The sequence below is a fragment of the Anomaloglossus baeobatrachus genome, chromosome 1, assembly GCF_048569485.1.
Source record: "Anomaloglossus baeobatrachus isolate aAnoBae1 chromosome 1, aAnoBae1.hap1, whole genome shotgun sequence".
Lineage (NCBI taxonomy): Eukaryota > Metazoa > Chordata > Amphibia > Anura > Aromobatidae > Anomaloglossus > Anomaloglossus baeobatrachus.
In genome coordinates this window covers 938,352,068-938,365,019 of record NC_134353.1, presented here as the reverse complement: position 1 = coordinate 938,365,019, position 12,952 = coordinate 938,352,068, and the positions used below count along the sequence as shown (strand labels likewise).

Sequence of the window (12,952 nt, the reverse complement as noted above, 5' to 3'; positions counted from 1 at the left end):
GGCACAAGGGGTCTTGAATTGATAATGGCTGAGACTTCAGCTAAAAGAGTGACTAGAGTCTCATGTGTGAGTCTTGAGGAATTGACGTCCATTAGCATGGAGTTCAAGATGTTGCGTGAAATCCCTATCATCCTCTCCCAGGAGCCTCCCATGTGAGAACTGTGAGGGGGATTGAAGATCCAGGTGCAACCTTTCTCTGCCAACTGATCTTGGATAGGTTTGGTGTCGATGTTCAGTTCTCTACATGCACCGACGAAGTTGCTTCCACGGTCAGACCTCAGCTGTTTCACTGGTCCTCTGATGGCAAGGAACCTTCTCAAGGCGTTGAGTAGGCTGGAGGTATCCATGGACTCTAACACCTCAATGTGAACGGCTCGAACACTCATGCAGGTGAATAACACAGCCCACCGCTTGCTGTTTGCTTGGCCTCCGCGAGTTCTGCGTGTGGACACCATCCATGGTCCGAAAACGTCTAGGCCCACGTAGGTGAAAGGTGGCTCTGTGGAAAGTCTGTCTGTAGGCAAGTCAGCCATTTGCTGGTACAGTTGTTTTCCTCTCGCTTTACGACAGTGCACACAATCGTGTAGTATTTGTGGTGCTACACGTCTCTTCATTCCAATAATCCAGAGACCTGCAGACCGTAAAGCACCTTCTGTAATTTGCCTGCCTTGGTGTTCAGTCTTTTCATGGTGGTGTCGGATCAGGAAGACTGTAACATGGTGTTTGTTGGGAATGATGAGAGGATTTTGTTCTGCAACTCCAAGATGAGCCTGATTTAAACGACCACCAACTCTTAGTAAGCCGAAACTGTCGATGACTGGGTTTAAATTGGCGAGAGGACTTCTTAATGGAATCTGCTGTTTGTTGTATAAACACTTCCATTCTATGGCGAATTCACTCTGTTGGAGGTGGCGTATTATGAGGGACTCGCTATGGGAGATGTCCTCAGCAGAAAGGGCTTTGTGGCAGACATGCCAGCGATGACAGTCTTTGTTTTTAAGGTCAGTACGACAGCATCTGGCGATATGCACTAACCTAGCGACAGTCCTGACGAGCCTCATCCAGCTGGAGAAACGTTCAAAACGTTGGCAACCGAGGTTGGAAGTTTTTTCTGCACTGGTGGCCAGGGTATTGACTTCAGCTCGGACATCTGGATCGTTGTCTGGATCTAGGATGCTGAAGGCTTCCTGGACACCTTCTTCTGACTGTCTCAGCAGGAACTCTGGACCTGTAAGCCAAGAAGAGTTAGCAAAAGAACTTATAGACGTAGGTCTAGTTGCGTGATCTGCTGGATTCAGTTCAGCTGGTACGGGTTCTGCTAGATTGTTGCGGACTTCCTTGTCCATAAAGGCGACACTATGTTCTCTCATTTCAGGTTTGCTGCTCATAGAACGCTGAAGAGAGTTAAATCTGGTCTGAGCTTGATCTCGGTTGTTTGGGAGTCTTACCCTGGTAGATCGGAAGGGTAATGGAGAGACCCAATGGTTGGTTTTGTCTTTAGAAAACTCACAGTCCATTATTCCGATGAATTCTCTGTCCTCTACTGACAAGGCTACTTTATCGTCGTCCTTGGTTGTGAGAAAGACTGATCTTCCCAAGTTGTCGATATGCAGAGAAGAAGCGATGTCAGGTAGCTGTATTGTGTCTGGAGACTTCTCTTTCACTTCATAGTGATGAGGACATGGCTTTAAGCAGGTTGTGCGCCCATCTCCATGCACATAAGTCTTGAAGGAATCAATTTCTGATCGATCAACGCACACATTTCCTATGACTACCCATCCCAAGTCCAGTCTCTGGGCGTGTGGTGCATAGTCAGGCCCATTACACTGTTGTCGCACCTTGTGTACCCTTAGATTGTCTCTGCCGAGCAGGAGTAGAATTTCTGCGTTATTGTCCAGAGGTGGGATAACACTAGCGAGGTGTCTTAGGTGTGGTTGATGAAATGCAGCTTCTGGGGTAGGAATTTCATTCCTGTGGCTGGGTATTTGGTCACATTCAACGAGCGTTGGTAGAGGTATTTCAGTCTTCCCATTGATAGGAGAAGCAATGAATCCCTGGGCTCTTCTGCCGCTAGTCTCAATGCGACCTGAGCAGGTGTTCAAGGTGTAGGGTTCTGATGGTCCATTAATTCCGAAGGCTTCAAAGAATTTGGTTCCTGCTAGGGACCGGTTGCTTTGGTCGTCTATGATGGCATACACCTTCATTGCCTTTTCTGGATGTCTCTCGGGATAAACCTTGATGAGGCATATTCGGGCACAACATTTCTGTGTTTGGCCCTCTCCACATACCTCTGAGCATGAGCAGGAGACGGCTGTGGTGGTGTCAGTCTGATTCTTGGGCTCCCCGCCATGACTTGGAGTGGGAGTGGTGGTGACTGCAGCCGGTGTGTCTCTAGCTAGCTGGGTTGGGTGCATGGCTGAAACGTGTTTTTCGCTATGACACTCCTCACACTTGACAATGGATTTACAGTCCTTGGCCATGTGCTCAAGTGATGCGCAGCATTTGAAACAGATCCCAAGCTCTGTGAGGACTTTCTTGCGCTCCTGCAGGGTTTTAGTTCTAAACCCTCTGCACTTGTTCAGTGAATGCGTTTTTTTATGGATGGGACATTCTTGATTGAAAGACTTATCTCGTGATGAGATGGTGTTCTGTTTATCTGTGCGTGCTGCAGGTGATGGTAGCTCAGTCTTCCTGACACTCACAGTGTTCTTAATGTCTCTGCGTTTGTGTATGGCACCTTCATACCTTGATGATGATGATGTTGCAGCTGCCGAAGTGGTGAACTCTAGGAAGTCGAGGCTGGGGTCGTTCCTCATCTGGGCCTGCTCGTCAATGAACTTGCAGAACTGAATAAATGGGGGAAAGGTGACGTCATTCATTCTTTTGTACCTTGAGACTGACGTTGCCCATTTCTCCTGCAGACTGTATGGGAGCTTCACCACGATTGGGTTCACTCCATGGGCTGTATCCAGGTAGCACAGCCCAGACAGACGAGGGTCTCTTTTGGCGAGCTCCAGCTCCATGAGCAGATCACTTAGGTCTTGAAGCTTGTGGACTTCTTTAAGGTTGATCTTTGGGATGTCCTGCAGTCTCTTGAATAGGGCTTTCTCTATTGCTTCTGCGCTGCCAAAGGTGCGTTCCAGTCTCTGCCATGCAGCAGCGAGACCTGCTTCTGCTGTCCCACATAGACGGTTCTGAGGCTCTTGATACAGTTTGTAGAGCCTGGGCCCAACCACTTGATCAGGAGGTCGAGCTCCTGTTCCGCAGTGAAGTTGAGATTTGCGATGGCTGCCTTGAAAGTTGCTTTCCAGACCCTGTAGCTCTCTGCACGATCATCGAACTTCGTGAGACTAGTGTTGATTAGCTCTCTGCTCACCATGAACCTGGCAAACTCAGACATATCTGATTTCTCACCACTTGTTGCCACGACGACTCGTGATGCCCCTGGGGCGTATGGGCTGCCTGGCATGAATGGATGAGATGTTCCCGGGTAAAATGACGTTGCTGCAGGGTTGAGCTGTGGTTTAGCCTCTGTAGATTCTGATGACCGCTGCTTGAGCTGTGGAAGTGGGTCAGGAAACACTTGGTTGCCATCTTGCTGTGGTGGCTGTGTTTGAGAGGGCACCTCTTGGTGACTGTTATTAATTTGCTCGGGTGCTTTAGGTGGCACTGGCACTGGTAGAGGTAAGTTGGAGGTTTCGGTGTTGTCGGCTTGGACGGTACTGCAAACCGGGGTTGCTACAGGTAACTGATTCAGTACATAGTCTCTTGTGCGATCAACTGGATTGTCTGCTTCCAGTGGTGGCGAGTGAGCTGGATCAGGACCTTGGATCAATGCTTGCTCAAGTAGTCTCACTTTAGCTAGCGCAACTTCCTCTTCCATCTGTGACCGAAGAATCTTTATCCGAGCCTCCGCTTCTGCCCTTTTGGCTTCCGCTTTAGCAGCTTCTGCTTTTGCATGGGCTTCTGCTTTAGCGGCTTCTGCTTTTGCCCTTTTGGCTTCTGCTTCTGCCCTTTTGGCTTCTGCTCCTGTCCTTTTGGCTTCTTCCTCTACTTCTCTTTCTGTGAAGGAACGTCTCACCTTGGATTCCTCTGCTCTTATGCGGGCCTCTAGTATCCTGTCGCTCAGGGCTGAGCTTCTTGAGGATGATGACCCGGATGACCGAGAGGAACGTCTAGATGAGGTTGATTGGTGTGATCTGGTTTCTTGCTGGTGAGAGATACGATGTTCGGCCTTGTCTATCGCATCTTGCACCTTGGCATCTCTTTCCTTGTTTACCTCTTCTGCCTTGCTCAGGTCTGAAAGCGCTTCATCAATTTTAGAGTCTTTTAGAAAGGTAATGTACCTTGTTGACAGTCTCTTGTATCTTTCATGAGCTGTGTTCAGCCGTTCCAGAGCGGCTTGTAAGCATGTGGCATCGCCTGATGAGGATTCAAGTCTTGACATGTAATAGGTGACTCGTTCCCACTGTTCTTCCAGGTGTTCACATAGCTCATCTTTCATAGTGTGATAGTTTTCAGCGGCCTTTATCGTGGGTTTGAAAGAGCGCTTCGGTCGGACAACTTGGTCTGCTGAAAGCGTGGGCTCTGCCTCCTGGGCTTCATAATGGACAGTATCAGATTGTATTTGCTCTGTTTCAGCAGTGGGGAACTGTCCAAGGTCTTTTTCAGCCATTTTGATTTAAGGTGTACTGTCTCTTTAAGAAACTTGACTTTTGAATAGGGGTCCAAAAATCGTTGTGCAGCTCTGCAAGGACTCCCTGATGAGATTCCCAAGGTGTCTTTAGTAAAACTTGGGGTTCGCAGTGCAGCGATGTGCAGTAATGAGGTATAATGTACTGCAAGTCTATAGAAGGAGTATAGCAAGAGATAAACAGCAGGTGCATAAACTGTCCCTTTACAATGCAAGCAGAGGTGACACAGGACGTGGCAGATGGGAGAGCTTCCCCTTAGGCTTGTCCAGGCATGCACTGTGCAGGCAGACTAGTGCACAAGGCTTGTTGCTAGGCAGATTACATGGGAAGTTACAGGGCTCTTAGGGATCTGTAGCCGGGGTATTGAGCTCTTAGGCCTTGTGCGCACTAGGCGTTTTTGCCGCATTTTTAGCGGCGTTTTTTACCGCGTTTTTGTGCTGAAAACGCAGTGACATTGCTTCCCCAGCAATGTCAATGGGTTTTCATAAGTGCTGTCTGCACACAGCGTTTTTTTTTAGCTGCGTTTTTGTGGTGACCACAAAAACGCAGCATGTCAATTATTTCTGCGTTTTTCACTGCGTTTTTCACCCATTGAGTTCAATGAGATGTTCAAAAACGCAATGAAAAAAGCACATTGCAAATATAGCTGCGTTTCTATGACTAAAAACGCAGCTATAAACACAAGGGGTGGGTACTACAGTGACGTGTACAGGAAGAGGATTCCTTCTGTTGGTAAACACAGAAGCATGAATCCTCCCGGTACCGTCACCGCTGCGTCCACAACCCGCCCGGTGCATGTCAGCTCCGTGTGGCGCCATGTCTGGGCGGGAGGTGGAGGCAGCGGCGAAAACCAAAGTGAACAGTAGAAAAAAAAAAAATGTCATATATACTCACCTGTCTGCAGGGTCCCGGTGCCATGCCCGCTCCTGTCCCGGTCCCGCCGCTCTGGCTGTGTGCAGTCTCCCCGGGGCAGGACCTTGCTTGCAGGACCTGGCCGTGGATCACCTGATGCAGTCACCTGACGCATCAGCTGATCGTAATCTCGCCGGCTTTTTCGCGCCCGGCCGGCTATCAGCTGATCCTGCCGTCAGGGGACTTCATCAGCTGATTACCGGCAGCTCCCGCAGCGATCGGACAGGATCAGACTCCTGTCCAATCGATCGCTCTAGGAGCTGCCGGTAATCAGCACATAAGTGAGTATTTTTTTTTTTTTTTCACCGATGCATCAGCTGATTGTATAACCGGCTTTTATACAATCAGCTTATGTGTGATGGGATTCAGGCACTTGATCCTGACACATCATCTGATCGCTTTGCCTTCCAGCAAACCGATCAGATGATATTGGATCCGGATTGGACGGCGCGGGACCCTGACCCAGGATTACTGCGGAGGGGGGTTCTTTATTTCAATAAAGCTGGAGTCACTAATTGTGTTGTGTTTTATTTCTAATAAAAATATTTTTCTGTGTTTTGTGTTTTTTTTTTATCTGTACTAGAAATTCATGGTGGCCATGTCTAATATTGGCGTGACACCATGAATTTCGGGCTTAGGGCTAGCTGATAATATACAGCTAGCCCTAACTCCATTATTACCCAGCTAGTCACCCGGCATCAGGGCAGCTGGAAGAGTTGGATACAGCGCCAGAAGATGGCGCTTCTATGAAAGCGCCATTTTCTGGGGTGGCTGCGGACTGCAATTCGCAGTGGGGGTGCCCAGAAATCTTGGGCACCCTGCACTGTGGATTCCAATCCCCAGCTGCCTAGTTGTACCCGGCTGGACTCAAAAATTAGGCGAAGCCCCACGTCATTTTTTTTTTTTCAATTATTTCATGAAATTCATGAAATAATTAAAAAAAAGGGCTTCTCTATATTTTTGGTTCCCAGCTGGGTACAAATAGGCAGCTGGGGGTTGGGGGCAGCCCGTACCTGCCTGCTGTACCCGGCTAGCATACAAAAATATGGCGAAGCCCAGGTCATTTTTTTTTCTTTTTGGGCAAAAAACTGCATACAGTCCTGGATGAAGGCTGCTGAGCCTTGTAGTTCTGCAGCTGCTGTCTGCTCTCCTGCATACACTAGTTCTGCAGCTGTCTGCTCTCCTGCATACAATGAACATTTTGAAGAAGGAAATGACATCAGACCTTTTTTTTTTTTTTTTTCCATCAACAATCTTAAATGGCATTGTGCACTGATTAAAAACGCAGTGAGCAAAAACGCAGCAAAAAACGCACCAAATCGCGGCAAAAACGCATGCGTTTTTGCCGCGGTTTTTTAGCCGCGGGTGCGTTTTTTGAGACAAAAACGCACATAAAAACGCAGCGTGAAAAAAACGCCTAGTGCGCACATACCCTTAAGCAGTCTTCTGACTGTTCTGTCCCCACTTAAAGGCGATGGAAGGCGCATAGTTGTGAGAGGTTGTGAGAGTCTTACCTTCGTTTTTCCTATAGGTGGGGCAGACAGGACCTTGAGCACTCCAGAGTGAAAACATGCACAAGCTGAGATGAAACAATGGTGGTTTATTTTCTCCAAAGGTTAGGACATGCAGAGTGCAGTAATCCAAGTACCTGGCATTGAAATCTTCCAGTGATGCTTGCCTCTGAAGCTACTACGTGGTCAGAAGACTTTGCTTCTAGTAGCTCCTATAAGGGATCTTGCTCTCACAAAAGCTCTGGCTGGAATGAACATCCCAGGAAGTGATGCAAGAGGGTCATCAGACACTCCCATGGGCTGGGCAAAAGAAACAGAGGAGCTGAAAAGTCTGACCAGTAGATGGCAGCAGAGACAGGCATGAAAAACATTAAATAACAGTTTTAACTAAGACAAATAGAAACAGCACAGAGATGTCTATCTGCATGTGCCAATCGCAGTTTCACACCAGCGTTGGCTACGTTTTGTAATCGGAGAGGAACATTTCCAATTCGTGGCTCTCCCCTTGGGGTTAGCCACGGCCCCTCGTGTCCAAGGTCATGGCAGCAGTGGTTGCGGTTCTGCTCCTCCAGGGGTTGGTAGTGATTCCTTACCTGGACGACCTTCTAGTCAGGGCTTCATCCAGTGCAGACTGTCAGCGGAGTGTCTCGCTCACTCTCAGCGGAGTGTCTCGCTCACTCTCAGCGGAGTGTCTCGCTCACTCTCGCCACGCTTGCAAGTCCACTCTGACCCCGATCCAGGAACTTACGTACCTAGGGATGCAATTCGAGACTCTGCTGGCACTTGTGAAGCTGCCCTTAGTCAATCAGCAGTCCCTTCATCTGGCGGTTCGCTCTCTGCTGAGGCTCCGCCGTCATTCCATCAGGCACCTCATGCAGGTGCTGGGTCAGATGGTGGCGTCAATGGAGGCGGTTCCCTTTGCCAGTTCCATCTGCGTCCCCTGCAGCTGGACATTCTCCGCTGTTGGGACAAGGAACCTCTTCCTTGCACAGGCTGGTGGCTCTGTCGCCACAGACCAGGAGCTCTCTTTAAGTGGTGGCTTCGGCCCCTCTCTCTGTCCCAGGGACGCTCCTTTCTGGCCCCGTCCTGGGTGATTCTCACCACGGATGCCAGTCTATCCGGCTGGGGAGCAGTGTTTCTCCACCACCGAGCACAGGGCACTTGGACTCCGTCCGAATCAGCCCTCTCGATCAATGTGCTGGAAATCAGGGCTGTACTCCTAGCTCTCGCAGTTTTTCACCACCTGTCGGCGGGCAAGCACATTCGAGTCCAGTCAGACAACGCGACAGCAGTTGACTACATCAATCACCTAAGGCGGGACTTGCAGCCGCCTAGCAATGTTGGAAGTTCAACATATCCTTCAGTGGACGGAGGACTCCAAGTCCACCATATCCGCAGTCCACATCCCAGGCATAGAAAACTGGGTGGCAGATTATCTCAGCCGTCAAACCGTGGACAGCGGCGAGTGGGCCCTGCATCTGGCAGTGTTCCGGTCAATTTAGCAGGCGGGGCACTCCGGAAGTGGATCTAATGGCAACCCGGCACAACAACGAGGTCCCGGTTTACGTGGCTCGCTCCCACCATCCTCAGGCCTTGGCAGCGGACGCGCTGGTTCCAGATTGGTCCCAGTTCCATCTGGCCTCCGTGTTTCCCCCTCTAGCTCTCTTGCCCAGAGTCCTGCGCAAGATCAGAATGGAGGGCCGTCGGGTCGTACTCATCGCTGGCCCAGGCGAGCTTGGTTCCCAGACCTGCTCCGTCTGTCCGTAGAGGTGCTGTGGCATCTCCCGGACCGGCCAGACCTTTTCTCACAAGGTCCGTTTTCCGCCAGAATTCTGCGGCTCTCAGATTGACGGCGTGGCTTTTGAGCCCTGAATCCTTACGGCTTCAGGCATTCCTTCCGAGGTCATCTTCACTATGACTCAGGCTCGGAAGTCTTCCTCGGCCAGGATTTACCACAGGACTTGGAGAATTTTCCTGTCCTGGTGTCGTTCTTCCGGCCATGCTCCTTGGCCGTTTTTCCTTGCCGACCATCCTGTCCTTCTACAGTCCGGCCTGCAGCTAGGACTGTCCCTCAATTCCCTCAAGGGACAGGTTTCGGCTCTGTCAGCGTTGTTCCAGCGGCGTATCGCCCGGCTGGCCCAGATGCGCACCTTCATGCAGGGCGCATCTCACATCATTCCGCCTTACCGGCGGTCTCTGGATCCCTGAGACCTTAATCTGGTCCTCATGGCCTTACAGAAACCCCCCTTTGAGCCTCTTAGGGAGGTTTCGTTGTTTCGTCTCTCACAGAAAGTGGTCTTTCTGGTGGCCATAATTTCTCTCAGGAGAGTCTCTGATTTGACTGTGCTTTCTTCGGAGTCACCCTCTTTTGGTTTTTTTCACCTAGACAAGGTGGTTCTCCGTCCGACTCCGGGCCTTCTCCCTAAGGTGGTGTCTCCTTTCCACCTTAACCAGGACATTTCATTGTCCTCCCTTTGTTCGGCCCCTGTGCATCGCTTTGAGAAAGCGTTGCATGTTTTAGATTTGGTGCGGACGCTCCGGATCTGTGTCACCGCTGTTTTTTTCAGGCGGTGCACCTCTCTTTTTGTGCTGACCACAGGTCAGCGCAAGGGTCTCTCGGCTTCTAAACTGACCCTAGCTCGTTGGATTAGGTCGGCCATATCCGATGCCTACCAATGTTCTCAGGTGCCTCCCCCGCCGGGGATTAAGGCGCACTCGACCAGAGCTGTCGGTGCCTCTTGGGCTACGGCTCAGCAGGTCTGTCAGGCTGCCACTTGGTCTAGTCTGCACACCTTTTCGAAGCACTACCAAGTGCATGCTCATGCTTCGGCAGATGCGAGCTTGGGCAGACGCATCCTTCGGACGGCTGTCGCCCATTTGTGAAGTTAGGTTTCGCCTACTTCTCAGTTTCTGTTTATTTCTCACCCATGGACTGCTTTGAGACGTCCCATGGTCTGGGTCTCCCATAAGGAACGATGAAGAAAAAGAGAATTTTGTTTACTTACCGTAAATTCTTTTTCTTATAGTTCCGACATGGGAGACCCAGCACCCTCCCTGTTGCCTGTTGGCAGCTTTCTTGTTCCGTGTGTTTTCACCGGCTATTGTTGTAGACAGAGGTTCCGGTTATTCCGGGTTTTACTCTATCTCTACTTATGGGTGGATGTCCTCCTTCAGCTTTGGCACTAAACTGGTTGGATTTGTCATCCGGGGAGTGTATATGCTCGGAGGGAGGAGCTACACTTTTAGTGTAGCACTTTGTGTGTCCTCCGGAGGCAGTAGCTATACACCCATGGTCTGGGTCTCCCATGTCGGAACTATAAGAAAAAGAATTTACGGTAAGTAAACAAAATTCTCTTTATATATATATATATATAATCTCTATCTTAGCTCCTTCACACCCCCAAACCCCCCGGCCTGTTTTCACTTTCCTGACCTGGCCAATTTCAGGGTTCGTACCGGACATCTAGTGTCCGGGGCTTGAACTCGAACACTGACTTTTCACAGAAGTCCGTGATCGAATTAGAAGTTTGGATCAACAAGCTTTTCGGCATGTGGGAGATGCCTGTAACCTCCTGGGAACAAAATAGAAAATGTAAAAACATTACATGGGGTCCCCCTTTTTTGATATCCAGAGCAGGAAAGCAGATATATGCGGGCTGGTATTATCGGACTGGGAAGGCCCATGAATATTGGCCCCTTCCCAGTCTAAAAATACCACTCCACAGCTGCCCAAGAATTGGCGTTTCCATTAGATTAACCAATTCTGGCGCTTTGCCCGGCTGTTCCCGACTGCCCTTGTTCACCTATTTATTAATAAAAGAAATCCTTAACGTTCCGATATAATCCAAAGGTATAATGTCCCACGATGTCCATCAAATCCTTCAGAACAAGGCTCCATAGAATTCGATGGACAAGGGAGTTTGGGAGAGTCTTTATTCAAATAAACTATTTTTTTACCAGTGTGTGTGTTTTTTAACTGTATACTTACCGGGTTAGTAGTGGGGGTGTCTCACAGACGCCTCTCCATTACTAACCCCTAGGCTTAATGCCAGTTGTCAATTCACAGCTGACATCAAGCCCAAAATTATTACCCCGATTGCCACCGCACCAGTGCCATTGGGAGGAGCTGGGAAAAGCACCAGAATTGGAGGATCTAATAGATGTGCTACTTCTGGGGCAGCTGTGAGCTGCAATTTTGTAGACTGAGTAGGGCCAAGTAACCATGGCCCTTCCCAGCCTGATAATGCCAGCCCTCAGCTGTCTGCTTTACCCTGGTGGTTATCAAACACCCAGCAAGCAGCCTAGTAAGAGACATCACTGGAATCAGGGTCTGTCTCTACATTTTGCTGCTCTGAGTTTGGGTAGCAAAAGCCTGGTGACAGATTCCCCTTAAGGTGTTAATCAGTCTGGATTAGTTTATTGATTACATTGTGTGTGTTAGAGTATTTATTACACTCAGCTTCCATTAGGTCAGACTTATTTTAGGATTTGCTCCTGGTAGTTTTTCCTCCTGTAGTGAATATTTGTCGGCCACATATTATTAAGGGTGAAGGGTGCTGGAACCTGTTTGTGGTTTTATACCTGTAATGTGTCCCTATGCTGATAATAAAGGAAGTGTAGATATTCTGCAGATATTTTGTGCCTCTATAATACCTTTGTGCTTTGTCTGGCTATGTTATGTGTGAGGGTTGGGGGCTCCACTCTTTCCTCCTTGGTCAGTGGGTGCCCTGCCAAAATTTCTTTAGAAGCCTCTGACTATATCAACTTCCCTCATCTCTCCCCATTACACTATGTTGTTATATGTCACTAATGATAATGGCGTCTTCAGGTTTCTCATCCTAATTTTATCATTTCTACTTATTTCAGGAAAGAAAGTATACTACAAGATGACCCGCAGTGAGTATTCCACATATGTGGCTCTGATAAGAAGTTTTGGCAGATTTGCTGTAAGGTCAGAGCCGGCACTTAAGGAAATACATGGAGGTCTTGTGTCCCCAAAGGGAGTATGATTTACAGAGCGACTCTCCATTCAGGAACATAGAGGTGTGGCGCCCCTGACCTGGTCAGGCACCACTGAGTACTGCACCCATGCTGGGGACAGTACAAAACAGGTAATCCAGAAGGCTGACCGAGGTGTGACTACACAGGCGCATAGTGATCAGGTCTCACACATGTACCTTTGGGAGGACCCCTGGGGATCCCAGGAGGGGGCGAAGCCGGTGCGAAGCCTCCATCTCCACTCAAGGGGTGTGGTAGAGAGCCTGGTTGCTAGGTGACGTAGGCAGGCACAAAGGGAAAAGTGGAAGAGAGGGCAGTCTGAAGCAGAGTGTGGAGGAGTGAGGAGCATGGAAGTGGAGCTCAGACAGGAGCAGCAGTGCAGGTCCCACGAGTGAGCCGGTTTAGTGTGCAGCTCAGGGAAAGCAGACATGAGGAGCAGACCCTGGAGCTGTTGCAGTCTAACAGCGTCCGCGCAGTGACTACCGACGGGGGAGAACGGTCACCTGGTAGTGCTGCCCGAAATCCATCTTCAGCTAAAGAGAGAGCAACGGAGTGGGAAGTAAGGAGACTGCTAGGGAGTTACCAGGCCCAAACGGGTAGCAGGTCCCAGTGCAGGGATAGATCCAACTTTCCTTGCCAAACCTGCATGAGGGGGCACTTCATACCCCCAAGACCACACTACAGAGTCCGCAGCCACGTCGCCACAGTTAGGGCCCATAGTTCACAGGAGGCAAGCAGCCGGAGTGTCCTGGTCCAGGCTACAAGCAAACGGGCCAAAACGAAGGGGAGAGAGGCTTCAGCAACTTCCCTGGGTGACCCCCATAGGGACTAAAAGTC

The 12,952-nt window shown here is 49.7% G+C and overlaps 1 protein-coding gene across 2 annotated transcripts in view; it reads left to right on the top strand.

Annotated features, from left to right (window-relative positions):
* Positions 1–12,952, top strand: part of LOC142256633 (class I histocompatibility antigen, F10 alpha chain-like) — a 111,818-nt gene that overhangs the window by 85,256 nt on the left and 13,610 nt on the right. For both annotated transcript variants that reach the window (XM_075328441.1, XM_075328432.1), the window contains one exon: positions 11,984–12,013. In XM_075328441.1, coding sequence (XP_075184556.1) covers positions 11,984–12,013 — 30 coding nt within the window. The remainder of the gene's footprint in view (positions 1–11,983; positions 12,014–12,952) is intronic.